This window comes from Empidonax traillii, unplaced genomic scaffold (assembly GCF_003031625.1).
Source record: "Empidonax traillii isolate 1590-97213 ecotype Southwest subspecies unplaced genomic scaffold, ASM303162v1 scaffold534:size827195, whole genome shotgun sequence".
Classification (NCBI taxonomy): Eukaryota; Metazoa; Chordata; class Aves; order Passeriformes; family Tyrannidae; genus Empidonax; species Empidonax traillii.
In genome coordinates this window covers 771,213-799,117 of record NW_020955727.1, presented here as the reverse complement: position 1 = coordinate 799,117, position 27,905 = coordinate 771,213, and the positions used below count along the sequence as shown (strand labels likewise).

Below are 27,905 nucleotides of genomic sequence, written 5' to 3'. Positions count from 1 at the left end.
CAAGACCAGAAAGTCTGATCCCGAGTCTCTATAAACCCATCATCCTTCATTCTGTCTTGTAGCAGCTCAACGCTTTTTTTGGAAAGGCTCATTGGCAATATTAAGTTTTAACTGTTTTAGAATCATTTAGAAAAAGAGTTTAATTCCTCAGATACTATTTTTAATATTTTCTCCATGTGCCCACTCCCCAGAACTCAAACAGAGCTGTCTAGTCCTTACTACTGCAGCTATTTGAAACTAGAGCAGATCTTCCAATCTGTGCAAAACCATCAAACCTCTATGAGCCCCGCTGTTCATTTTTTTAATAAATAAAAACTGTACTTCATCAGCACCCTTTGTCCTTTGCATTGAACCTTTCCATTGTTCTATGAAGCAAGAATAAAAAATTGCTTTATAATCATCAGAAAACATAAATCTGGATAAAAGCCAGGCTTACCAGAACCCGAACTGCTCTCCTTGCTAGTCATGGCACTTGAAGACAGTAGCTGCGGATGTACCTGTGCTTGCTGGTCTGAACTGCTGCTACTGTTTGGGACATTTTTATTCCACATATTCACATTTTTGTAGTTGTATTTGCTTGGGTCACCCCAAGCAGAAGTTCCATCATCAATCTCCATCTTCCGGCGTATGGATTCAGGGGATGGCTCCTCCCAGCCTGTGGGCTCTTCCTCCTTTGCTGGGGCTGGCATCGGCCCCCCGAGCCAGCCCGACCCAGGGGGTTTGTTCGTGGCAGACGGGGCTCCCCAAGAGCCAACATCTTGTTTGTTCCATTCAGGAGAGTTGACTGGCTTTGATGAGTCCCCCCAGACTTGAGGCTGATTGGATTTTGGAGGGTCTCCCCAGCCCTGGTTCTGATTAGACTTTGCAGGTTCATCCCATCCTGAAGAGTTGTTTGGGTTTGCATTATTACCTCCCCAAGTAACAGAATTCGATTTACCCGGCTCATTCCAACCAGACACCGACCTGTCGCTGTTGCTACCTCCAGAACTGGATTTCTTTGCCTCACCCCAATGGTTACTTCTGGAATTTTCTCCCCAGCTATCACTGGCAGACACTGCCCAACCCTGGCTGGCCTTCTGTCCATCTCCCCATCCCTGCTTCATCTTCGGTGCGTCATTCCAGGATGACTTTTCCTCTTTGCCACTTCCCCATGATTGATTGCTCTTGACCATTACTGTAGCAGCAGAATCTTCTTCCCACCCCCCTTGGCTGTTTGACCCTTTGGAGTCTCCCCACCTTGTAGCAGACTTTGGATCTCCCCACCCCGATACAGATGAGGTATCGTTATTATTAGGGCTAGGTCTATCCACACACCCCCCTGAGCTGGAAGTCTGTGTCACAGAGCCCCCCCAGGCCTCTGTCCCATTGTCAGTTTTTCTTTCACCCCTCGGTGACGTTTCAGTATCCCAGGCAGTGTTCTGTTTGATTGGAGTCTGTCCCCAGCCAGAGTTGGAGAGGACACGTGGATCTAAGTCAGTTCTGTTCACTATGCTTTGGAGTAACGTGTGCTGGTCAACCTTCCTCCTCTCTCGGTTCTGGCCTTCTGCAGCTCCTCTGTCCTCATGGCACCCAGTGCTCTCCGAGCTCCCCTCGCTGTCCCCCGTCCCTGTTTTGGCCCACGTGCTGTTCTGCTCAGCCATCTGGGAAGCAGCAGAACTCTGGCTGTTGAGATCATCCTCCTCAGTAGACTTCCATCCATTTGTAAACTTCCTGCTGTTTCCATTCACACTTTCATTGGAATGCTGATTACTAGGCAGTTTGCTCCATTCCCCGATGGAAATGTTAGTGCCAGTGCTTTGTGCAGGGCTGCCCCATCCTCTTCTGCTCCCGCCAGCACTCGCACCGTTCCCGCTTCCCCACGGCACGCTCTGGGAGTTGACTGTCCCTGCCTCCCACACCCCTCCTCCTTTATTCCCATTGATTTGAAAGTTAGTGCTGCCAGGCCCGCTCCCGCCCGGCTGCATTAGAGTTGCATTCACAGTGTCACCATTAGCTTGGCTGTTTGGGCCTGGACATTTGTCTCCAGAGTAACTGGAACCATAGGCACCCCAGGTAGTACCGTAAGAGCCGCCAGCTTTGGCCTCACCATTGCTCAGGTGAGAGATGGAAGTGCCGTTTGCCACTGGAGAGGCCTGAATCTGAGAATGATTCATTGTGCTCACGCGCCAGGCCCCGGGCCCTGCAGTGTTGGGCAGCTCGCTCATCTGCACCGAACCAGCAGAGTTTGGTAAACTAGAGGTCATAAAGTTAGTAGTGTTATTTGGTCCATTCATTTCAGTGTTAAGGTTTTGAGGTTGCCCACTGAATGAAACATTCCTTGTACCATTTAATTCAGAATCACAACTTTCCTGAAGGCTTCCCCAGGAACCGTGGGCTGAGCCACCCACTTTCGAGTTAATACTCTGGCTGTTGGCCATCTGACCTATGGTACTGCACTGAATGCTTGTGCCAGGACTCCCACTCCCCACGGACCCTTTCAGGGCATGTCCACTGTTCTCCAACACGGACCAGGCACCATGGTTGCCATTTGAATTCAAAGTGCTTGGATTTAACCCTCCATTTGATGAAGAGTTTATGGTGCCCCAAGCATTCATTCTATTGTTGCTACTTTCAGATTTGCTGTCAGGAGCATCCACAGAAACTTGACATGTGCTTATTATGGATCCATGGGATAACCCCCACGGCCCATTAATACTTCCATTGCCCACATTATTGCTGTTGCTACCAACCACAAACTTATTCTGAGACCCATGTCCGATGCCATTGCGAATGCCATCGCCTTCTCCGCCTGTGCTTCCTGAAGCCATGATAACGAGGTTCCGCTCCGACCCAGAGCTGGAGGCAGAGTCAGTGTCCATACATTCTGAAGTCAGCTCTGGGTCACTGCCAGTGATTGATGGCCATGCTTCTTTGTCAGAGCCGTCTACGATAACTTTATCCCAGTTTGTGCTGGAGTCACTATTTGAAGAGACTGGTCCCCAGTGAGAATTTTCATAATGGGATCCTAGACCACTGTGGTTCAGATCTAAAAAGAAAGAAGGAAAGTACAAGAGCATTACTGTAAGTTTAGCATTATTACTTCATTAAGCAGAAGAGGAAAAAAAGAATAAATATACTAAGCCAGGAATTATTTTGTGTATTATTTTGCTTTTGTTAGCACTAGAGTCACAGGAGGTGATGGAGAAAGCTCCAAGTACAGCTGCCCAAATGCTGTCACACATATCCCAGAACACTTCTCCCAGGATGCAGAGCTGCTCTGACAAAAAGCTTAGAGAAGCACTCCTAAAGATATTTTATTTTTCAGAGAAACCATTTTTTTAAAAAATACTCTGTATCACCAGATACAAAGTATTTTCTAGAAACATATACATATTAAAAACCTACAATCTTATATAAAAACCAAAGACAGCCTGAAAGGCAGAAATCCCAACAGGACACTGCAGAGCAGTACCAACTGCTGTGTGACAGCAGCCAGAGAACACACACCCTCTCCCCCATTACAGACATTATATAAGATTCTTAAACACACGTTACTCGAGATATTTTTATACAGCAACTTGACACAAAAAGCACAAGACCCATCTGAAGTTCTGCTTCAGAAGTCCATTTTTAATTAATTTTTAATCAATATCAATATTACTCATCATACACTGAAAAAGAATCTAGTCTGAGACCCTGGGTGCAAGAGCTGGAGCAGCACAGAGCAGGGACCACCCCCACTCCTCAGCATGGGGCTGGTGAGAGCCCAGGAGGGTCCAGGCACTAAGGTGAGCCCCCCTGGTAAGTGCAAAAATGAACGGTGGCTCAGCAGTGAGGAACAGGAGGAGTGGGGAAAGAGCTGCTGCAGCAGACAGAGCTCTGTTCCACTGCTTGGCAGCTCCCAGGCCTGCAATTCAGCAGAACGTAACCCAGAACTTGCTGATTCATGTGCTACCAGAAAAACACTGCCCAACAAACCTCAAGATTTCAACTCTCACCCTGATATTTATAAAAATACGCTTAACCTGTATTAAGAGACTGATCAAAGAGTTGTCTGCACCCCTGGGAGAGAAAGAACCAACAGCACAGAACAGCACCCTGATTACACAAACACCATCCCTTTCAAAAGCAACACGAAGGCACACAGATGGCAAACAGCCTGAATTAAGCGTGGAGAGATACAGGCTATGACTACAAGTTGGGGAAAATGGTAAAACAAACCCTAATTTGCACAGTAGCAGAATACATAAAGAAAGCTGGTATTTATTACAATTCTATTACCCTAATCTAACTGTGATGCAGTTTGTGCCGAGCCAATCCACAAGAGCATACAGTCATTAGCTTCCACTCAGCCAGAATCTTCTCCTATTGCATACAAAACTACTTTGACCAACAGTCTTTCTCCTGGACACAAATATGTGTAAGTGAGGTTTGGTACATGCCACTGTTCTGGAACATTCCTATCTGAATTTCCTCAACCCATGAACTTCGGTGTTTAAGGATACAAATACTGAACAAGCAGGCATTAGACCAGAAAAACACCTCCAAAATTGAAAAACAACAGCTGACAATACACTGCATTTGGTGCACAGCACAAGCAGCCACAACAGCCTACTCTCACTTTTCTTCCCAAAACTATTTAAAGTTGCAACTGAACTTTTGCTGCTTAAATCCTGGACAAAACATTTACACAAACCTGAGTTCCTTAAAATTCTGTAATCTGTTAGGATTGTTTTCAATAATCTTGGCTGTAATTTAATGCTTTGCAATAATCTGTAGTGTAATGCTTTCTAGCTATGAGTTATTCTGCAGGAAATGTTTGCAGGAAACCGTATGTATTTACAAAAGCAGTTTGTTTGTTTTAAAGTACCATCACATGGGCTAAAATAAACAGAAGGATTGAGAAGTGTAAATTAAGAAATACCTGGATCTTGCTCCTTCTGCCTCCTTTTCCTGCTCCAGTACACCTGGCACCCCCAGACTGTCAATACTACACCTTGCCAATCACTGTACCTTTGGGCCTTATGAACAAATGCATTTTAGTAAACAAACTTCTGAGCTTTTAGTGAGCAATGATGACATGATTTCCTCCACAGTGCTGCGACACATCTCTGATAGAAAGCATGGGCTTGCACAGATTATTCAATTTAATACCACAGAGAGGCAATTTAACATGTAAGCATAAACGTAAAATAACCCCACTTAGTGTTTTAAAGCTAAGGTGCCAAAAGCTTTTAGTATGAATTCTGGCTAAATTAGAAAATTAAAAATGTTAAACCAAATTAGTATGCAATGGTACAGAGAAAGTATACTGAAGTCATTCACACAGCACATGCTACTGAAAAATGTAAGCCAAAGAATAAAAAATAATAATAATAAAAAAAAACCCAGACAAAATTGTGTGAAACATGTAACTACTACAAGCACGGTAGTGTAAAAGCAGGTGAGATGGAAGTAGCTAACCTGACTGGTTAGGGGAGTGGCTCACCAAGTCCCGAATGGGAGGCATGCCTACAAAAAAAAAGCAAGAAAATCACAGAAGTGTTAACTTCAGTAAATGAGAGAACAGTCCCCAAACCACTCACTGCTGTAAACCCAGGCTTTAGCCCCCTCTTCCAGGACGGGGTTCTCTCAGAGCCAGCTGCTCTGATCACCTCCCCGAGCAGACACACTGACAGCAAACACAGCCTGGGGATTTCTGCACTAGCAATTCAGCTGTTTTTGGGACACATTTCCACTGCTAGCTCCTTGTTACACGTTTGGCAGCTAATGGACCAATTTAGTATGTCCTTAAAAGTTTGATTTACATAAAAAAGAGGAAGAATTTATAGTCAAAGAAACCAAAATCACTTCATTTTGGACTGTACTGACTTAGAAGTTGAGAGGTCAGCCCTGAAACTTCAGCAGTTCCTCCCTGAACAGTATATTTGTCTGCCTCAAAGTCAGTATTGTGCTGTCTGACTGAGCAAACAGCAATGTCTGAGTATGGCCTAACTCTGATTTAACCCAAGCACGTGTATAACTGTCATTTGCCCTCTTTCACAGCCCCTCCTCCTCTGTGTCCCCCAGGCACTACACGGAATCAAAGTTCACGTTCCAAACTCACAGATTTTACAGCTGGAGACTGTAACTGTTACATTTAAGGCAATGTTTCCCAAATTGATTCAGCCTCCATCACAACTAACGGCAAATCCTAACTGCTCCCCTCTTCCCAGACTGCTACAACAGCCAAGAAACTCCTCCAAGTTAAAGGAGGAATCTTTTGCTCCCAAGGGCTGTGTCTGGGACACAACTTCGTGGCTCCGCTGCGAGATGCTCTGGGATAAAGGGGGATGGGAGGAACCCAAACTGGAGCCACGCCAGGAGCCCAGAGGTGCTCTCCTGTTCTGCTCTGTCTCACAGTTGTAAGCAATTACTGCTGGCTATTATCTTAGTTCATTATATAAATCCCTTCACTGTGGAATAACCAGCTGGTTACTCTGACGTGTTCCAAAGCAGAGGTGAGCAAATACCAGGGCAGTGATCGACCCTTCCTTCTGTGGGAAGTCTGCACATGGGGAGCATCAGTGAGGCCAGTGACTGAACTGGATATGAAAGTGTCCCAAAAATGAGCTACTTGGGCAGAGCTCTTAAAATAACCAGCTTGGCACAAGTCTGGATTTGTTTCAGGAGCACTACATAGCGTGAGCTTCACTTACGTGTCTTTACTAAAAAGATATGCCCAATGTCCTAAAACCAGCAGACAAATAAAGAACCCACAGAACTATCCCTTCTTCTAAACAAAGCATGTTCCTTTTCCAAACAGGAGATGATTTTGCACACAAAACACAAGTAAAGAGATGGGGTTTTGACCACTTTATAATTAAAAAATTCCCCAATATGAAAGACAGAAAAACTCAGTGTGGTCAGGGCAACTAGAGATTTGAAGTCAGCAGTACCTGTGTTCCCTGGCTTTTACAAATCATTCCAACCTCAGCTGGAATTGGGGAGAGAACTTTTCAGGAATGACACATAAAGCAACCCTAGCCATTCCCAATTCCCACAATTCTGACTTCAACACCTTCAACACCACAGTTTTTCTTGTAGCCCTAGACACATCAATTCCAGTAGCCATTAAATAACGCTTTAAAACAAAAGTCAAGAAGCTATTCTGTTAAGGTATTAAATTTAACCCTAGTGTGCATGGATATCCCGTCAAGGATAGGGAAGGGACCTGCAGATGTGTCAAATTTCATGAGATTTTTGATTTCAGAGGTAACACCACAGCAAGTACCTGGAACTGCTGTTGGAGGCCGAAAGAGGAACTAGGGAGAGTGAGTGAGATGGAGATAGACAAATGACAACAGCATTTCCTTTCAGATACAAAGGTGTCAGAAGACACTGGGTCACTCTTGGTTGCTGCTGCATGGCCACCTCACCTCACTGGCAACTCATCAGACAAGGGCTTGAAACCAGGACAAAAATCCAGCATGGAAGAACTATTTGCCTTCACATTATCATCTTGTCTGTGTTTCTGAAAGAACATAACAACACATCCAAACCAGATATTCTTCCTGGCTGTTTCAGGGAAAGAGACCTTCCAAGCACACAAAGTGGCTCCAAGAAAGGTGATTCTGGCTGCCCAACCTCGACTAGTGGTTCTGAGGAGTTTTCCTGGGACACAGGAACACCAGGAGCAGAGCACACAGGGACAAAGCTCTGACAGGATGATGCAGACCACACAGACATTTTCTTAAGGTGGGAGAGTGATCTGGCCAACTGTTCTCTCCCCCGAAGGCTCTCAGGACCCCTCTGGAACCAGCTGGGTGTGCAGATACACTACTCAAATAATCCAGGTATTATTCAGACCACAGAACTGCTCCCAGTGAGGCAGCTGCCCAGACACCAGTACAGCACTGGGACATGCTGGTAGTGCCCAGCCACACCAGCAGGAATCCAAGGAAAACTGAGCAAAACTGGGAAGAATGTAGCACACAAACGAGAATCCAGCTCGTTAAATACCGGGCTGGTGTTCACAGGAGGAGTGCAATGGAGGACAGTACACAAATCCTCTGGATACAACTAGGAGGTTTCATAGGTTGTATAAACAGTAATACTTAAGTTAGTTTACATGCAAATTTTTATTTAAATCACCACTTGTGATCATACAACCTGACCAGCAGAGGATATATACTGCAGAAAAAGTGTCATCTCAGAAGCAACCAAGTATATACGAAAGGTGACTTCAAACCTGGCTGTGGGCAGGAACAACATTATACAGGTAAGGCAAAAAAATTAACTACTTAAAAATTATTTCCTGCAATGGTAAAGAGTTCTATCAGGATGTTACAGAAATAACACTGGAAAGTAATAGGGTAAACATCCCCCAAGAAACATGGATGAACTGCTGCCAATGCTTTGATTACTTTCACTTTAAATACCGCTTCTTCAAGATGCAGGAATCAGAACAGCTCAAAATTCAACTCAGACTTGAAATATCAAGGTTATCTTCAGGGGCTTTTCTGACTTTTTTTTTTTTTTTTTAACTGAAGGGGCTAGGAGTCACATTCTTTGTGGTCTATAAAACACTAATTTTGAGAAACACTGGGAATTTAGTAAAGTCTCAGAAGAAACTATTTGTGGAAACAAATTACATCATCACTGCTATGTGCACATCAAAATATAAATACAATTATAAAAATAAGATAGCATTTGTTCAACATATTAAGTATTAGCATGCACTAATACCAAATCCCTTTTCAAAGCTAGACCCTTTACAGAAAGTTACTTTTTTCCATCCAAAAATTAACTGCATTAATGTCCTGGAAAATTCCCTGAACTGCATGCTACTGCAGTCACTGAACAGCACATCATGCAGGCGTAACAGGTAAGTTTACCTGTCTTAAAAGGATTTCTGTATTTGCAGAAATGTATAACAAGCTAAAGTAACAAAGGATAACTGTACTTAATTAGGAATAAAGTGGATCCATTTTGTAGGGCAATCGAGCTTCAGGTGGGTAAACAGAGAAGAAATCTGACCTAACAACAAAAATCAATTCTGATATCCTGAACAAGCCATACCCTGTCTGGATCTGTAGGCATGAAGTTAAAAAATAAAGAAAAGTCTGGAGGTGTTTTTCAGAATCCCAGAATGGTTTGGGTTGGAAGGGACCTTGTAGCCCATCCAGTGCCACCCCCTGCCATGGGCAGGGACACCTTCCACCAGCCCAGGGTGCTCCAAGCCCCGTCCAACCTGGCCTTGGACACTTCCAGGGATGGGGCAGTCACAGCTTCTCTGGGCAACCTGTGCCAGGGCCTCACCATCCCCATAGGGAAGGATTTCTTCCCAATACCCCATCTAACCCCACCCTCTGGCAATGGGAAGCCAGTCCCCTTTGTCCTGTCACTCCAGGGCCTTGTAAACAGTCTCTCTCCATCCTTCTTGTCTTGGCTCACTTCAGGTCCTGGAAGGCCGTAATTAAGTCACCTCAAAGCGTCTCTTGTCCAGGCTGAACAATCCCAGCTCTCAGTGCTCCATCCCCCTAATCATCTCCAGGGTCACCTCTGGACTCGCCCCAACAGGTCCATGTCCTTCCTGTGCTGGGGACCCCAGAGCTGGAGGCAGCACTGCAGAGTGCCCCCCTCACCTGCTGCCCACACTGTGGGATGAGCCCCTCTCTGGAAAGGGTCCTAAAGGCCCCTCCTTGTGAGGTCTATCAAAACTGGACACAAAAAAGGTGCTTTGTACCACGACCACACTGGGATCAATGATCAGGACACAGCCTGGAAGTGTGGAGCACAGCCGTGGTCATATTGCAATCACCACCTGTTCCAAACCTGCCCTGTCTGTCACACACCACTGGCAACCAGAAGCCCCTGAGACAGGCTGAGGTTTCAGTATGGAACTTGCACAGTGAGGCCAACACCATCCTGCCATGGTCAACAGCAGACTACAACACAGGAAAGCATCTCTTCATCCTTCAGCTTACCGTGAAAGCTTAAACAACGTTGGCTCAAATATTACACTGGTAATGGAATTTACAACATTCAATTTTAGTTCAGGGAAAACAAGGTGCTTGCCCTCACCTGGCTGTTTTTTGCTGCTGTTGGGCACTTCTCCGTTGGTCACGGGCTGGTTACTGGTGACAGTGCTGCCTCCTGACTGGCCGTTTAACACTTTGGGAGTGGATCCCAGGTTTGCAGCTATCACTGGTAACTGCTGCCCTCGTTTCAGAAGCTGCTTCTGTTCCTGGTGTCGGAATCGCGGTGGTACTTCCCGAGGAGGGTATCGAGGCAAGGGCTGCTGCTGGCTGCTGGCTGGGGCCCGCTTGGCATTATTAGTAGTGCTGGTTCCTGTGGAAGTGCCGTTGGAGGTGACAGGCTGAGGCTGGCTTACACTTGTCTTGGTTTGTTCTGGCACTACCCCCACCCCCAGGAAAAAGAAAGTGGGACAAAGTTATTCATACGAACAGCAACTCAAAAAAAATCAAAGACTGAGTCAATATTCAGAGGTGTTTATATACGATGCAGGGGCAGCATTTCTTCCTATTCAAGCTATAACTCATTCCCCAGGAAAAGCTCTGATATTCCACAATCACACACTTTCATGGCACAGATCTGGAAGCAGGAATATGCCTTGCTATCACTCCTAGCATCATCAGTTACAGTAAACGACTACTGACCAGCTTTCTACAGCTTTTTCCTGACACACCAGCATTATGCAGTTTATCGCAGCATTTAACTTTCAGTTAGAAAACTACTTAAGTACTAAAAAATTAAGTTTCCCACTGGAGTTAGATTTTCAGTGTCATGTACAGAGAACCACCCTGGCCTGGCCCAAGAAGAACAAGGGGTGAACAGGACCTACAGGACCTGCTGCTAGGACTTCCCTGCTTTATCGACCCCACTATCCAAAGGGGAAGACACCAATGCCCTCAAGTCCCTGGTGCCAGCACAGGCAACACCACACACAGCCCGGCAGGATGGGACTGGCACTGGGAAAATGCCAAATGTGCAACTGCAAATTATCTCAGTGCCGACAGCACGGCCCCGGCAAGGCGAGGGCAAGGTCACATCAGTTGCAGAGGTCACAGCGAGGGAGCACACCAAACCCAGCTGCTGGATCCAGGGAAACCCACACCATCCTCAGCTCCACACCCCGCCCCAGCAGCACAACAGCAGAGGGGGAAGTATGGGGCAGGTGGAGGAACTGGTGAGTAAACCAGCTCACCAGGGAGGAAGGGACACCGAGCTACTGGTGTGTGCCCTGGTGCCACTGCCATCCATCCCCAACCAACACGGCGAAGCTTTACTCCATCCCTCCTTACTGATATCTTAATGTACTTTTCAAATTTCCTGGATATCCATAAAATGTGTTAGTCTTTACTGCAGAACTTCCTGAGATACCTCAAGACTCAATCACTCAGCACTAGGAATATTGTTGCTACATGACTGAAAATGTAGTTTTCAGGGGCCTTTAAAATTTTTTTAAATTTGTTGAAAAAAATTTGTTTTAAATTTGTCACTTTATCATTGACTTTCAGGAACAGATTCATGGGAATATAACACAAAAAATAAATGAAAACACACTCAAGTTTTTATTTAAAGAATCAATTCGAATGTTGTCAGTGCTATTATGACTATAATTTCAGTTTATTTTTACTACAGTATACAAATACATATTATTAAAACCAGAAACTAGAAGTCCTTTAGAACAACAACAAAAAAAAAAAGTCACAGAAGAATCAGCATCTGGGTTGTGTTTTAACGGATTATTTTATTTAGGTTGCTTAAGGAAAGCAGGAAAGAACCTCCTTGTTTGACATACAGGTGGGCAGCCAAGGGTGGGCAGAAGTCTGAGGGTGAGGAGCACCCAGCTCTCCCCACAGTGCCCACATCCCTCTGGGCACAGCTCTCCCATTTCACAGCTGACTGGAGAGGGACTGAACTGCGGACAGGAATGGTCAGGACAGAAGTCAGCTGAATGTACAGACACAGGGAACAGAAGGGATTCAAAAGCTATTAGATGAACTGGGAAGTTGATAAAGATCACCAACACCACCCCAGATTGCCTCAATGTAAGCTGTTCCCTATATCAACAGGGGATAACTGATTCTTTGAATGGTGTTCTGATGCACATAATGTGCTAACAAATTATGATCAGAACTGAACCACACAAATACAATGTAGTCTTAAACATACCTGCTTCATTTGCTCCTTCTAAAATCTCTTGCTTTAAAAATAAAATGAGAGTGAGTAAACCCAGGGCTGTGGGGGGTGCTATGTAAACAAATTGCTGTGAATTTGTTGACAGTTTAATGCAGAAGCACTTTGTTCTTCTCTCTGGTATAGGTACTGCAAAAAGTTCTGAAATTAAACACATTTATTCACACTCCACAATCTGTGTAACCACTGCCCAAACCTTAACTTTTGGCACTCTCCCTGTGCTTCTTGCTTCAGCTGATTCCATGAGTGACCCTTCCCAGCACACCTCATTTAAGCTTTTTTTTTTTTTTTTTTTTTTTTTACTGTCAGCTTAAGCAGAAAATACAAATACCCCTCACTTGAGGAGGTTTTAATACAACATAGAGCACCTGGTAATGTGCTCACGGAGTCACTTCTCCTTCCCTGTCACTTCCACTGCCCCACAACTGCTCTTCTGGGATAAGGTGAAATAATTTCCATCTGACATTCCCTGGACACCCCGACAGAGCTGCCAGCAGCACACTCACGGCAGTCCTAACACTTCACTTTCCTAATTAAAGCCCCTTCAAGACCCAGTGTGTTAGAACAGACCCCAGGGACCTGCAGGAACTCAAATCGCTTTTGACTATCAAGGAGAGCAGCGAATAAACAAGGTGCTCGCTGCCCAGCCAGCCCCAAGGCACAGCACCAGCAGCACTGCTCCAACAGCTCAACAATATTAAATGTCTCATATATTCTAAGCATCATTTCCTTAGCAAATGTAGCAATTCTGTCTACTATGATCAGCAAACTAAAGAGCAAACTGCAGGTCCCCGGGTTAGACTATAGAACAGGCAGAGTCCACATTCATATGCTAATTTTAAACTAAAATTATCCAAAGCACACAGAATCCCCTTGCCTTCGTTCCCTCAGAACCACAGAGTAAGTTTTAAGCTATACAATTTATCCTGTCCAACATTTTCTGCTCCACAACTTCTCAGAAGGCTAAATAACATTAATATTCCAATATGGCTACTACGAATTCCAGCACACCTAAACTGTTATCTTAATATTTTAATTTGCTCTAAACAAGTAGCTTGTTAATAAAAGTTTGTTCTGCATACCAGCATTTTATTTTGAATCTTATTAATGCAGAAATACAATACTAACAGACCTACAGTTTATCACAGTTAATTAACTTGACTAGGAACAGCAAGTTTACAGAAATGAGTATTAAAAATGACAGATTTTCATAAAGAACAAACCTGCTGCAAACCCTCAGAGCAGGGGATGGTGGAGTTACAGTTTACAGAGAGATTCCAAAGAAAGACGCTTCCAACTTGTGTTGCTTTCCCACTCTGCAGATTTCATTAGAAAATGGAGGAGAAGCATGGTGTCATTTTACTGCTCCAGGAGCTGCCTGCCAACTCCTCCTGGAGCAGGGGCCCAGGGACTCACACTCCCCCTCCAATAAAAAAATGGCAGCTGCTTGAGTAACTTTAACGCAGATGGAAAACAGTTTCTCCCTCGCCCAAAATCAGCGCACAGAGATCAAATCCTTCCCTAACACACACAAAGAACAGCACCAGGCTGGCAGGGAAACGCTCCTCGTCGCTGCCGCCGGAGCTGCCCCTGGAAAACGCCTTGTGCCGCTCTCCCTGCATGGCATGCCCCGGAGTTGTCAGGGCTGGAATGCTGAAGGGCAAACAGAGGAAGTCTGGCTTTCAAGCTGACACACGTAAGATGTAGTGCTAGAATTTTCGTGGTGGAAAAATGGCCGCAGCTGTGAGCTCGGAGCTGCTCTGGAAAATATCTCCGTGTTTGCCAAGGCGTTAACCCCTGCGGATCCAGAGGTGAGCGCGCCCTTCCTGCGGGGACTGCACAGCCAGCCGGGCCCATTCCCGGCATTCTTCTACTCACTTGCGAGATTTAAGAGCTAACACAAGAGTTTTTCCAGTCAGGAAAAGCAGAGGCAGGCAAGCGAAAACCCCGACGAAAAGCAGAAGGGTCAGTGCAGTCGGGCCGTTCTGCTTTGCGGAGAAGAACACGAACAAGTTTCCAAGGTGGGAAATGTGAGTCAAAGATTTCAATTCCACACCCAGCTATTTTTAGAGCACTTTCCGTTTCAGTGGGTAATTCAGTTTATTCTGTTCTGCAATGAAAGTGGCACTTTCTGCTGAGGGATCCAGTGCTGCAGTGACAGCTGGGTGCAGCTCGAGTTGCTGCTGCTCCCCAAAGCCCAGACCCTTTCAGAACTAACCCCAACCCCAGCACTGAGCAAGCTTTATCAGTTACTTTGCATCTACACATTAAATTGAGGGCAAAGGGCATTTCACCTCACGCTGAGCTCTCACCCTGGGGCAGCACACCCCGACTGCTGGAGCGAGCACACCCAGCCAAACTTAAACATCCTTCTTGGACAGCGCTTGAACATCCTTCTTGAACCTCCTTCCTCCAGCGCTGGACTCACCAGCAGCTACCTGGGGCCACAGTGCTGCTGCAAGAGTTCTGGTTTAGAGGGAATTCAGGATAAATGGATGGATTTGTCTATCTTTAATAGCACTGACTTTAAGCACAGCAAAAGGACGTATTTTGCCAGGCTAGAAAGAATACCACAACTGACTATTCCCCAGTACTCTCAATGAATAGGGATTTTCAAATTATCCTTATTTTTTCCTACAGTACCCAGTGAAAGAGCACTGGGAAGGCATGTGTCCACGTGTTTTGCCAGCTGCTCCACAAACAGACAAACCTTCCACTTAGCAACTAATACACTCGCCTCTAACGGCTCCAACCTGCTCTCCCCTCCTTTAACAAAACCAGCTGGATCAAACCAGACAGGTCAGAGTCCCTGAAATCTGCAGGGATGCCAAACCTGTGTTTTTAACTGCAATACTACAGTAACAAAACGCTCCTGGCACCAGAAACATTTATATTAGCATCATCTTCATTACTTCCATCCCCAAGCCTGAACAGGAAAACCCCCAGCTCTACGAACTTTCTCAGAAGGTTCCTGTCATTTTACACAAACACTGGGACCTGCTTCAGCTGGCACAACAGCAATTTCTACCTTAGCTATAACAGCAGTTTAGACCCATCCAAACTATGCATAAAACCAAGAAATATCCTCCCTCCTCACCCCCACCACTTAACCAGCTCCTTTTCTGAAAGAGGCACATAATTCTGAATTATTTAGAGATCCTATACTCTTGTATTTTATCTTCAGCTCATGCACAGAATAAATTATTTAAGACATTAACGTGATGGAAACTTGGAAACTAATGAAACATTAATTTGCATCCTGAATACAAGGAGGTAAAACTGGTGAAACAAGGCAAAAGCCATGCAACACAAGATATGGATTTTGTTCCTATAGAAACTGCGGCAAAAAGTTGTGTATCTGCATCTCATCATGTTTGTTCTTCCAGAACACTGCCAGCTTGTGTTTCTCTGACAACTCTAAATTCCTGGTAAACTTTCTGAAACACCCTTTAAATAATAATGTAATAAAAGTTGGAACTTAATATATCAATTAGTGAACGTTAGGCCTCAAAGAAGGAAAAAAAAAAAAAAGTTAAAAAAAATTATTTTGTCCTTCCCTGTGAAGATTCCCATCAGGTAGCCTCCTGAGCAGAATTCCTGCCCTCCCTATTCATGCTATTTTTAGTCATTTGCTTGTGCAGCCTTGGCCCTGACATGAGGCCAGAGCAGCCCAAGCACACAGGTCAAATGGTCACTCCAAATGCATGTTACTGTCTACAGCAAAGTATTCTATTATTTTCCTTCTCCATCACCTTTTCAAACATATTTTATCACTTCAGAATAAATCTAGATATTTTCCTAATTCTTTGAATTCTAGAGAAAAGGGAACACAATCTTTATTCTCCTCCTTAGGAGTTGGTTGGAATGGAGATCCGCACAAACCCTACAAATATTCAGAATAACTGCAGTGCTCCCACCTGCCATGAACATGGAAATGACACCTTTCAGGTAGTGACATCTTGATCATTTTGCAGGATGAACATGCAAAAGTGGCCATATCAATAACTTGTCTACCAAGGGTTCCCAATCCCAGCTGCACTTGGAATATCTGGGAAGTAAATTTCAAACAGATCATTCTATACATGGTCATTCCTTAAATGTTTGTGCACTTGCAATCAAGGCAAAAAAGGGGAAGGAAAAGTGCAAACCAGGACAAGAACTCCAGGTATTATGTCTATGCCTGGTGCTGTGTAAGTAACTAAGAATGGAAAACAGGAAGAGCAGCAACTCCAATCCCTGTGCAAACCCTTCACCTTTACTCTTCCAGGCTTTTGTGGTCACTTTGAAAAGGTGCAGCTAAAGTCTCAAGGATCCCACCTTTCACCTCTGAAAGGAGTTCTCAGGTGACATGTTTGATTCAACACATTTAAAACCACAGAAAGAATACACAGAATAAAAGTAACTGTAAAGTAACTTACCTTTGATTTTTTGTTCAATGGCCTAGAACGAGAAAAAAGAAGTGTCAGTGATTTGTGCAGATAAGAGAGAAACCACATGTGCACGTGCCACTTCATAAAGCAACATTAGCTTTTGACTTTCCTCTTTTAATATGGTTTCAAGTTATTTAATTATCTGCTTCAGAAGCATCTCTTTAACCAACCCAGGCCTATTATTCCTTATGCCTAAAAAGCTGTTTAAATGTTACAGAAGACAAAATTAATTTGAAAGATAACTACATGAAACAGACTGAATTAAACTTGCAAATTAAGATGTTTTAAGTGAGTTAAAAACTGTGCCTGGAAGCAAAGAGCCGCCACCACTTTTATTGCAGAACAGGGAAGGGAAGGGGGAGGGACCTGGAAATAGAAAGGAGTAAGAGAGCAAATGCCAAAGCATTTCATTTCCAAGATTCAACAGGTTACACCTGTGGTGTGGCCAAGATGAAAGATCTATTTGAATAAAACTTTATTGCTGCATAAAACTGGGGAGAGAAACATTTCTTGCATGTCAGTGCACCTCAGTGGTGTGCTTCTAACTACAAACCACAGGGAGACTGTGCTCAGAAAGTGCCTCCCAAAGCACATAGTTCCTCCCATCTGAAACTAGAGTTCTCACTTTTAAAATCAATTACTGCCACAAGAAAATGAGATTAATTTGATGTGGTCACTTTGGAAGCTGTATAAAACCCATTTTAATTGTGATGCTCCATATATTTACAGTATGAAATAGACTTGCGATAATACTGAGGGTGTGATTGTCTATAATGAAAGCCACGAGGAGGGGAAGAAAGGAGAGGGTGTGAATGCAAGAAGAGTTTATGGATTCACTGGTTTGATGTCAGACTTGCCCAGACTCAGACATTAGCACTGCTAGGGTCAATACTTGAACTTTAACCACAACTCTCCCGTGCCCCGACCTTGCCTCTCTTCGGGAAATCAAGGGTACATTAACAGAAACCCCCTCCTTTTCACCTTCTTATGCTGACAGAAAAGGATACACAGTTTGTACTCTCCCCAGCTGTGACCCAAGTCGTTTGCCTGGCACTTGGCCCATGAACAGGAAAATAAGTCAGAAGTTTTCAAAGCTTTTTTTGCTGTTTCTGGCAATCCACAGCACCCAAAGAGGCCCGTGAAGAGCCAGGGCACAGCCCAGGCTGCTGACTGCTTTCTGCACTAAGGTGCAAGTCTCTGAGAGAAAAAACATTGAATGTATTTCAGCTGGGCTCTTCCAAAGTGCTCGGTTCAAGACTCTGCAGGTTTTGCTAGCAAGCCTGTGGAAGGTAGAACAAAGCAGTGTGCTCCTAGAGAGCCATAGCCAGCATCAGGCACTGGAACCACAGGAAAACTGCTGAGCAGGTTCACTCTGCTCCCACCAGCCAGAGAATCCCAAAATGGACATATTTAAATCCCACATTTACAAGCTCCTCTCAAGCTCGGGGTCAATATTTAGGATCAATGGCAATGAAGAGTATCTTGTCAGTAAACAGGGATTCTCAAGTATTTACAAACATTCCTGTGACGTTTCCATCCCTAAACACTTTTGCTATCACTATTTTCATTTTTATCCACCTATCCTACTACAAATTCTCTTATGACATGTTTCCATACTGAAGATTAAGATACATTAAAATAAGAATACAGCTGAAAGCCACTACCTTCAAATGGTACTTTTATTCTACTAATAAATGCATTAACACTGAGAGACTTCAAACTTGAAACCGCCTCTAGTGACAATCATGAAAAAGAATGGTCATCTCAGAAGAAAATCTAGTCTTGTAAGAAACTACACAGAGGCAATGACACTGTTCAGTATGTCAGTAACCACTAGATAACCGCCAGCACATCTGAACTGAACACACCAAATTAACAAGAAAATACCTGTGAGTAACAACAGTTAAATCAGTTTTTACTAGTGGTGAAAGAAGTCACCCCTGAGCACAGGGTTTTATTTTTCAGTGCTCCACATACCTTTTTTTGAGCAGCTTCCTTCTTCTTCTTGTCTTCTTTTCTCTTTTTCCTTTCTTCCATCAACTGTTCTTCCTCTTCTTGCACTAAATCCCTGAACCACACAGTTTGTAATTAACTCTCCCAAAATACAATCTGTACACACTTAGATTCATTTTAGAACAATTATTTCACAGTGACACAAAAGGAACTGGGGAATTTTGCTTCTAATTGGATCCTGTTTCTACAGGGACTGTCACTGTCACTGCGAGACACAAGTGACAGGACTTTAAGTGCAGATGTGGTGTCAAGCTACACATAAGGCGTTCTTTCTTCCAAAGCCTACAATGAAGGCTTAGACTTTAATTTGATTCAAAAGCCAGCAAATTCAGATGTTATTTAATCTCCACCTGAAGCGGTACAACTGAGCTCTGGCACATCCCAGCCGGCAGCGTTCCCGCACTCAGCCAAAGCACGCCCTGCACATCTGCACAGCTCCCTCACCCCAAACCACCCCTGCCAGGAAGCAGCAAGTGTGGGCACTGTCACACCACAGCTGGCACCACCAGGGCCACTTTACAGCTCCCTAACCCAGGGACAAAACTGCAGCTTGTTAAAAGTGAAACCAAAACTCAAGAGCATTAACTGAATTCACTTCCTACACGGTATTTGGTGCTCAAACTGGAGGCTGAGCAGCAGCATCCTTGTCCAGCTTACTCTGTTTAAAAACACACTTCAAAAGATTTTGGGGGAAAAAGAACTAAGAATGTCAATCTGGGGCAGTCACTACTTGCTTCTGCCTGGAAACACTGGGCTACTTTTTAACCCCAAACTACCCATAACTACACAGCTCCAGTTTCAGACAAGATAATTTGATATCTGTCAGATGCAATGTCAATTAAATGCATTAAACTACAAGATACTCCACAAGTACCAAAACTTTTCTTACTTTCTTAGATATATAAATAACCAGTTAATTCTACGTTTAGCTCAAGTCCCTTCCAAAGTGACTGCAGGTGTCAGTTTTGGAGTTTTTATACATTTTTTTTTTTTTAAATCCACAAGTTCCAGCTTCAGTTGCTTGGTTCCACTGCAGCATATTCATATAACTTCCTCACTCGTTAATTAGAGCAATTAGACCAACAAGCAGCACGCTGAGCACTGCTCTCGTGCAGGTGGCACCAGTGTAAATGATGCTGAGCAGCAGCTCACCAGGTCAGCTCTTTCAGGCATCCAGCAGCAGTTTATCCTCATCCTTCTGCATGATCCCACCATTCCTTTGGGAGAGGTGACTCCCAGGTTGCTGCTGCCCATTTCAGTTCTACCTTTAAGCTCTAAAATTGGTTTTTTGTCCTGATCTGAAGTTCTTCAGTGACACAGTGAAGGTGGCTCTCCTCCCAGTAAGGACAATGCCATATTATAAATGCCATTATATACACTGCCACTTATACTTAAATTTAAATTTCAATGGCTGAGTGTACCCACCGAGCAGCCACTGACAGCAATCATTGTCGATTCCTGATTGCAGAGATCCTGGTTCTCACTGCAAATCCCATTCCATCCACTGTTTCTTTCCCCAGTGCTCCCTTCTGTTGCAATAACACTGCTTTACTGCACACCCAGCATTCCTTTTCTTCTCTGCCACTCCGAGGGGGCTGTTCCAGGTCCCAGCACCTCGTGTTGCACGTGTGAGCAGCAGCAGCAGCAGGTCCTGCAGGTCTGACCAGTGGCAGAGCTGCTCTGACAGTGAGCACTCAAACCACCTCGTGTCCCCTCCACCCCACACAGGACCTGCTACAGACACACCCCTGCTCTGAGAAGCTTCCACAGACCAAATTCTGGCTTTTAAGATTTTTCAGTAACAGACAGCAAGCACTAGTTACTTCTCTTAAGAAAGAATTACTTCTGATGTGTTAAGATAGGCAAAAAAATTATCTAAAAGTGTTATTTCTGAGCCCCCTCTGTGTTTCAGTTGCACTGCCAGGGGAATCACAACCCACCAAACACAGCCTGGCTATTCTGCATTTTACCACAGCTTTATCATCTGGCTGCAAGATTCATCGAGGACCACCTCCCTGCAAATGCAATTTTGCATTTACAATTGGGTCTCAAAAATGACTGCATGGACAACTAAGAGGTCAGTCACGTAACTACAGAAACAATTCCAGTTGGCCAGTTTCATTCAGAGCAACCCCTTGGATGCAGTGCAAATCTGAGTTCAATGATTAACCTGCAGTGACAGCTGGGCACTGCAAAGGTGACACATCAGTCTGTTTTGTCCCTTGCTGCCTCACACCCTGAGCATTTGTAACCAAAGGGAGTTGGTGACACTGATCCTCACTTTGGGCTAATTTGGGACAGTACAATTTTTAACAGGCAATTTAAGCTGGAGAACAGCACCAGGTCTGGAAGCAGTGCAGAGGAAAAAGGTTCTATAGGTCCCAGCTCCTTCTCAACACCACCCCCAGTCCATTTACAGCTCCTTTCCACGCTGAGCAGAGCCAATGGTTCACTCCTCAGGAATTCAGTACTTCCTGAGGTACCACTGACAGCAGGAGGTGCCTCATGCAGCTGAAAAGGCAGGGTACTGTGTCCTCCTCCCACAGCCCTTCTCTCTCCCAGCCTCAGTCCCTCAGTGGGCATGGTCCAGGGGCAGCTCTGCCCACCCTGCCAACACCCAGGCTGGGACCTCCCCTCGGACTGGCTGCTGGAGCAAAAGCTTGGTTACGGAACCTCTAAGAGTTCTAAGAGCTAAGAAAGCCACCAGCACTTGTTTTGTATAACAAATTTCAGTCTGTCACATGCCAAAACTGCATTAACTGAAAAATTGTTCTGCTTTTAGAAGAAAGCTGTAGCACATTCAAGAGCAAGCAGAATGCAAAATAGTATTTTCACAGGGAAAAAAAGTAACTCATCAATCCTACTACAGCTAAACCAACACGATTACATTTCATTTTGAGAATACAGATGCTAATAACTAACATACCAATATCTCTGGAATATTCTACCACAGCATCATCGGTTTGTTTTCACACAGGCACAACAGAATTCCTAAATTATGACACTCTATGACATCTGATTTTCATCTAATTAAGAAAAACGGATTCTAGATTACAAAGCCAGCTTAGGATACATAAACCCACATGATGATTAGGATCAGGACTCCAGACAACTCCTGGATAAAAATTATCCATTTACAGTTCATGTTGGGTTTTTAAGAGTATTAATTACCACCATAACATTAAATCTCAGTGACTGGAGTGCAAAACTAACCCACTGTACAGCAGCAGCAAAGCCCTTCCTGCTCCTCCTTCTCTTCCCTGAAAACTGAATCCTTCAAGGAAGACAGGCCTATCCACCACCCTCATGCACACACTGAAACCTGAGACACAAACTCACATTTGCCTAGTAAGTCTTCAGTCTCGGGCAGAACTCCTGAATTTCCATCTCTGACAGCAGGAAGTGTGAGTCTCCCTTATTCTTTCTCACACACAAATCCATGTCCCTCTCAGCAGACAGCAAATGATGGCATTGATGCCTCCGAGTCCACCTCCATCGGAACATGGAACAAACAAGCTCCACCTCTAACACTACTCCTTGAGGAACAGAAGTGGAATGTAGCATTTTCCATTTACCACCTCTGCCTAAGGGCTCCCTGTTCCTGCCTACAAACCAACAGCAGCTCCACAGTCATTTCAGCACGGAACAGGAGCCACCACAGGAACCCAGCCTTGTGCTAACAACACAAAGCCAGAAAAATAGCAGGTTCTTCTGCTGGGCTTTTCCCTGTATCTGTTGGATTTAATCCATGGACCCTGTGTGCCCAAGTGTTTGCAGCAACCCGCTCAGCTGGGTCTGTCAGCAGGCCCGAGCCAAGGCCCGAGCCTTCTGACTGAAAACAGAAATACATAAACAGGCCCCCATGGCTTCCCTATCAGCCATCCCACTGTCACCACACACATGCACAGGGAACGTCCTTCTCCTCCTGTGTAACAGGATTAGCTTGCTCAAGGTTAAATGGCCTTAGCAGAAATGCAAACCATATTTTTCAATTTAGATCAAGTGAAAATAAAACACCCCGGCCATAGGAAATCCAGATCGGAGACTGAACAAAGGCCTCTGGTTTCAACAGCTTAACTTGAAAGGTGTTTTATTTTCAAATGAGACCAAATGAAAATGGATCTTGATCTCAGGAGAGAGTGCACATTTGATGGCTCTGAGAATGTGCAAGGGGAAACTGCTGCTCTCTGCTCTCTGAACAGACTGAGGGTCAGATAAATATTTACTATCTTTTTTTATAAAGTAATTTTTTTTCCAGGTGTGTACCCCGTCACAATTCCTTGTATAAAGAGGGAAAAAACCCAACAAACTACCAAAATGTTTTCCTCAATTAAGCCATTAAAAAAGACCCAAAACAAATCAAAACCAAAACCAGCTTTTTAACTGGAACAGGAATCAAGAGAGCACAAGACACTTTATTTTTGTGTGGTTTGATTTCTTATTTGGCTTGTGGAGACTGGAAAAAGCTCTAATGCTCAAACTGCAAACATTCCAGGTTAATATTTATATCAAATCATGTTTCACTCATTAATTCTTGAAAAAGAGTTCTAATAATCTTTAACTGCTAAAGCTCCAGTTTGGCATTGTAGAAATACCTGGGCTGAAACAGCCATATTTAACCTTTATTCTTATGTTGCAGAAGGGGAAAATCAAGTTGATCCATATTTTCCCTGGCAGACAGGCTGAGGATGCAGTAATTAATGCTTGTGCAGCACTGCTATCTTTGTTGTTACAATATACCAAAGGGCAACATGTGTTGCCACAATAAAATCACAATTCTATCACCTCACAGAGGAAATGATGGTTACAAGAATTCTGCGTCACCATCTCTGGAGGGATTTAACAGCCATGTGGATGTGACACCTGGGGACATGGTGGCACTGGATTAACAGCTGAGGGCAAAACATAACTGTGGATTTTTACCTTCTTCCCGTATACTACATGGAGCAAACATACAAGGAAAAACTAGAAGTGATTGGACACAGAGGCTTTTGCAACCACTCTAAAAATTTCAGTGACAAACATAAAATAAATTTTGGGTGAAACAAATAAACAAATTAATGCTTTCCACTGTTTGTTCTTCTTCTAATTATAAATTAAACTGCAGTGCTACAGGTGGAACACTGCCAGGTAACTACAGGTAAGCATCAGGAATTGAAAGATCTTTAACAATTCTGCAAAGCACCACGTGCTCAGCCTACAGCTGATCTTCTACACACACTTTCAAATTCATTGCTGAGATTGAAAAGTTTTCTGTATTTTGACATAAAAGTTCCCTAATCTTTAAATTTTTTGAAATTACACAATTACATACAATTGCCAATAAAAGTGATTTCTCAGGTTCTATAAAAACCAACAGCTTTTCTACTCACCAGAACTCTGTGAGGATCAATTATAAAATGTGTATTTTCATTAAAGAGGGATCCTACAGTTCATTTATCCATGAGTCTCACAGAACAGCAAATTACACCAAGAAGAGTTCATGGAACAGACACCAGGACTCTGAAGTTAACAAAAAAAAAACATACCAGTAAACCCCACCAGTGCCTCAGATGGAAATGCTCCGGCACCTGAACCCACCCAGCGTGTTCCTGGGAGCACAGACAGCCTGAGGCAGTGAGAACAAAACAAACCCACTCATTTACAGACGTGTATGTGTGTTAGTTCTTTCCAGCTATTAACAAAAAGGAGAGGTGCTGCCAAGCTAAAAACTGAAACAAATACTTCAATGAATAATTAATTAGTAAATGAGTATCAGCTAGTTTCTTTTTTGCTTTTAAATACCTCAGTCTTTAAATTATCACCCTAAAAGTGAAGTGATGGAATTCTACCTACCATGTCTGCCACTGCCAATTACCTGGAACACACTCAGCTTTCCCATTCTCCCAATACAGATGCTGGCTCATCAGAACAATGTTCCCCCCTACAAGCACTATAAATGCACCATAATTCTGGAACATTTGTGTCAGTTTTGTCCTCATGTTTCATAAGCAGACAGAAGACAGATCTGTTTCCCAAGAAGTTTATCATCCAACTCCACAAGGCTCCAGCAGCAGCCATAAACAATCCCTATCTCCTGTAACAAATGAGGGACCGAAGAAGGCAGATTAAACTGCTCCTCCACAGTCACGCTGGCCATTCCACAGGAGGCTCTAACAGAAGCACAACCCCAAACAACTGTTCAACTCAACTCTGACCCACTCCCAGGCTGCTGCAGAGGCAGCCCTGCTCTGTACAGGGGTTTGCTCTAAGACCCAAAACACTAAAGTAAATACAAGGTACCTTATGGGGACCACCTGACAAACGACCTGGAAAAACGTCCATGGAGGAGAAAGGGGGGTGTAATTTTGCAAAGGTGTCTCTAAAGGTCTTGAAAAGCACAAATGGGTTTTTTTTCCTGCAATAAACTCTTCCCATTTCACAGCAGACATCATTCCATCAGAAGTTTCTCAGGGAAAAGACCCACATCCCCCCAAACCCAACAGAAAACCAACTGCTTTAACGTCAACAGAAACTACTGCATTTCTCCATTTCTCTATGCCTCTATCATTGAGCCAGATCTTTTCTACCCCTGCAGCAAACAAGGAACATATCACAGCAATATGGTAGCTACTGTAACACAAAACTGCAAAAATCAGTTGTACAGCAGTAACTCAGAATACAAGGATGAAATCTAGGTGAGAAGCTTGCTCTCCCAAAACATGGCCAGTCTGCAACCGATGCAGATGGAATGTGGAGCAGAAATCACAGGTGAATGGAAGCCATGGAGACTCTTCCCTATGGTTTGCATGCTTGTGAAACAAGAGACAAACCCCTGGGTTTGGGAAAATGTAAACGTATTTCAGATATTTACCTTCTCTCAGTTCCACATAAATGAGGCAGGAAAGCCCTGTTTACCAAACAGAATTGAAAGGTTATTGCTTAAATCAGAAGAATTAAGTGGTGACTTTTAGCAGTCCTGATTTTAACCAAGTTTAATTCTTAGATGTGCCCAGTTAACACCAGATAGCTCTTGTTCTGGCCAAACAGGTGACATTTGACTCGTAACATTACCAGTGTGCAATGCCCTTATCTGTATCACTGTCACTGGCTTGTTTTTGAGAGCAGGAATATTTGTGCAGCACTAGGCATGTATGAATTCTAGAGAGAACTCGGACCAAATGAGGATTCTTTTCCAAAAGGCCAAGGAAGCCAAATGTAATCCTGAGTGTAAAATGGGAATCACTCCAATTGGATAAGTAAGCTGTACTAAAATCTGTAACACTTAATCCTGTCACAAACCTACCGTCTAGGCCAATATTCCCAGTAAGATAAAAAATATTTGCTACCCGTTAATTCATAAGCATAAACTCCAGAAGCGACTTCAGAACACACACAAAGCAAATGTCCCGTGGTGTTCACAGTCTACAACCACACTGTGAAATCTTTATGTGAGATCAACATAAACTATAGCACAGGGCTGTGTGTACCTTCCCAGGAAAGAATATCAGCTCCTTTACAGCTTGACTAGGTCACTGCAAATTTAATTAGACTGTAAATAATGAGACTGGAGGAAGAACGAGGGCTGTTTGCTGAGTTCCACCCCAGTAAAACAATTAACCAGGCCTGTCCAGCGCAGGCACACCACGGTTTATCAGCTGTGTGCTCACACAACCAGGGCTCCCTGGCTAAACATAAACCAGCTGGGGCATCAATGTGAACTTCAAACCCGTTCTGAATCTTTTCAATGAATAAAACATACCCCTCTGTGTCAGAGAGACACAGGGACCCGTTCCATAGCACGATTTACTCTCCAAGCACTGAATTTTGGCACGTCTATAGTTTTCTTTCACTTCTTGTCACTCTTGGCCTCGCCTGCAGCGTGACAAAATCTCTGCTAAGGTCATAAAAATGTGCAGATCTACTGACTTACTGAGACTGGCACCAAATACTGCTCTGAACTTAGCACTCTGTCACTCCAAATAACACAGTTCTGAAATCACTTCTGCCATCGAGAAAACACCGAGTGCTTTCACAGAACCCTGACGGGTTAACAGCAATGTGCCAAAGGTATCTTAAAGATTCCATGTGTTCAAATTACTCCATGTATTTATTTCAACAACAACATGGGAAAAATTATTCATGCTTAAGTGTATTACCAAAAGAATCCTGACAGCAGGGGAAAGCAAAGCAGCTTTCACAGTGTGATCATAACTCGGCCTGGAAGTGGGAGACTGCTCAGGCACGGGAAAGGAGAAAAGCAAGGTACCAAGCCTGGGATTCTATCAGCTATATTCAGGGTTTGGGCACACTGGGAAATCCCTTTAACAATTAGCAAAAGGTCCTTTGAGGTCTAACTGAAAAAGAACCCAAAAAGGAAGCAGGACAAAAGTTGAAATCAAAGAACGTAAAAAACAGAGCAGAGATCTGCGGGAAAGCCACGGGACTAAAAGCCAACAGTGCAGAAGAAACAACTACTTAAATACAAAAATGATGTGTGATGGCACAAAATGCTTAATTCAGCATGACTGAATTCCTGCCCATTCTACAAAGTTATTCTAAAAACTACCTGCTAAGGGGAAATTCACCAACTAACTCTTCATAGCAAGAGGCAAAGACCCAACAGTTCTGTGGCAACATACAGTTGATTCCAGTTCTTGCCACAACCGTTTATTGCCTCCCAACAATATTTGCCTGAAGTGTACAGAAAAGAAAAAAATTCATCCTTTATTTTTTAGTTATTTTTAGGTAGTACAACGTAGAGCAGAAAAGTTACTTTTCTCTTCAAAAACGTCCCCTACTAAAGACACTCTATTATTCACCTGTTACGTGAAAAAAAAACTCTGCTAAAAAGGTGTTTAGTTTGCAAAATTAACTAAACTTGCACAGATTTCTCTATGCAATTCAGGGGCTTTTTTATCTTCACAATTAACAAGAGATTAAAGCCCCTGATAAAGCCCACAACTATTTCTAGCCCAAGGCCAACTCTCCATCTAAACTGTGGGAGGGAATTTAAATGAGCCTTTTACCTGCTTAGTTTTCTTTCGACTTCTTTGGTAGCTTTAGCTTCCAATTCTCTGGAAGAAAAAGCGGTGTTGGTTTCCATGTCAACAGCAATGCATCACGGAAATAAAAGTGGTGCGGGGTCAGGATGTACAGGGAGCTCCAGGTGGGGTTGGTCAGGAGGGAGCAGGGAGAACGTGGATGGCCCAGAGATGGGATGCAGCGGTGTGTGCCCCAGGGATGGCGAGGGGAGCAGGCAGAGCCTGTCCCTGCCTGTCCCTGTGTGCCCCCTGAGCC

At 43.9% G+C, this 27,905-nt stretch overlaps 1 protein-coding gene and 1 long non-coding RNA gene across 10 annotated transcripts in view; one reads left to right on the top strand and one right to left on the bottom strand.

The window, feature by feature from the left end:
* Positions 1–27,905, bottom strand: part of TNRC6A (trinucleotide repeat containing adaptor 6A) — a 43,195-nt gene that overhangs the window by 13,773 nt on the left and 1,517 nt on the right. For 3 of the 9 annotated variants that reach the window (XM_027897304.1, XM_027897299.1, XM_027897300.1), the window contains exons 2-8: positions 27,635–27,682; positions 25,480–25,515; positions 18,591–18,681; positions 16,602–16,623; positions 10,045–10,377; positions 5,443–5,490; positions 437–3,025 (exon numbers count right to left, since the gene is read on the bottom strand). In XM_027897304.1, the coding sequence (XP_027753105.1) occupies positions 437–3,025; positions 5,443–5,490; positions 10,045–10,377; positions 16,602–16,623; positions 18,591–18,681; positions 25,480–25,515; positions 27,635–27,682 (3,167 nt within the window). Of the gene's footprint in view, positions 1–436; positions 3,026–5,442; positions 5,491–10,044; positions 10,378–16,601; positions 16,624–18,590; positions 18,682–25,479; positions 25,516–27,634; positions 27,712–27,905 lie in introns of those variants that run through there. The other 6 variants (XM_027897306.1, XM_027897307.1, XM_027897303.1 and 3 more) reach the window with 3 other exon arrangements.
* On the top strand, positions 9,223–17,428 carry LOC114064342. The gene is made up of 4 exons (XR_003572729.1): positions 9,223–9,376; positions 9,541–9,546; positions 12,739–12,741; positions 17,417–17,428. It is a non-coding gene; the product is annotated as an uncharacterized LOC114064342 (long non-coding RNA).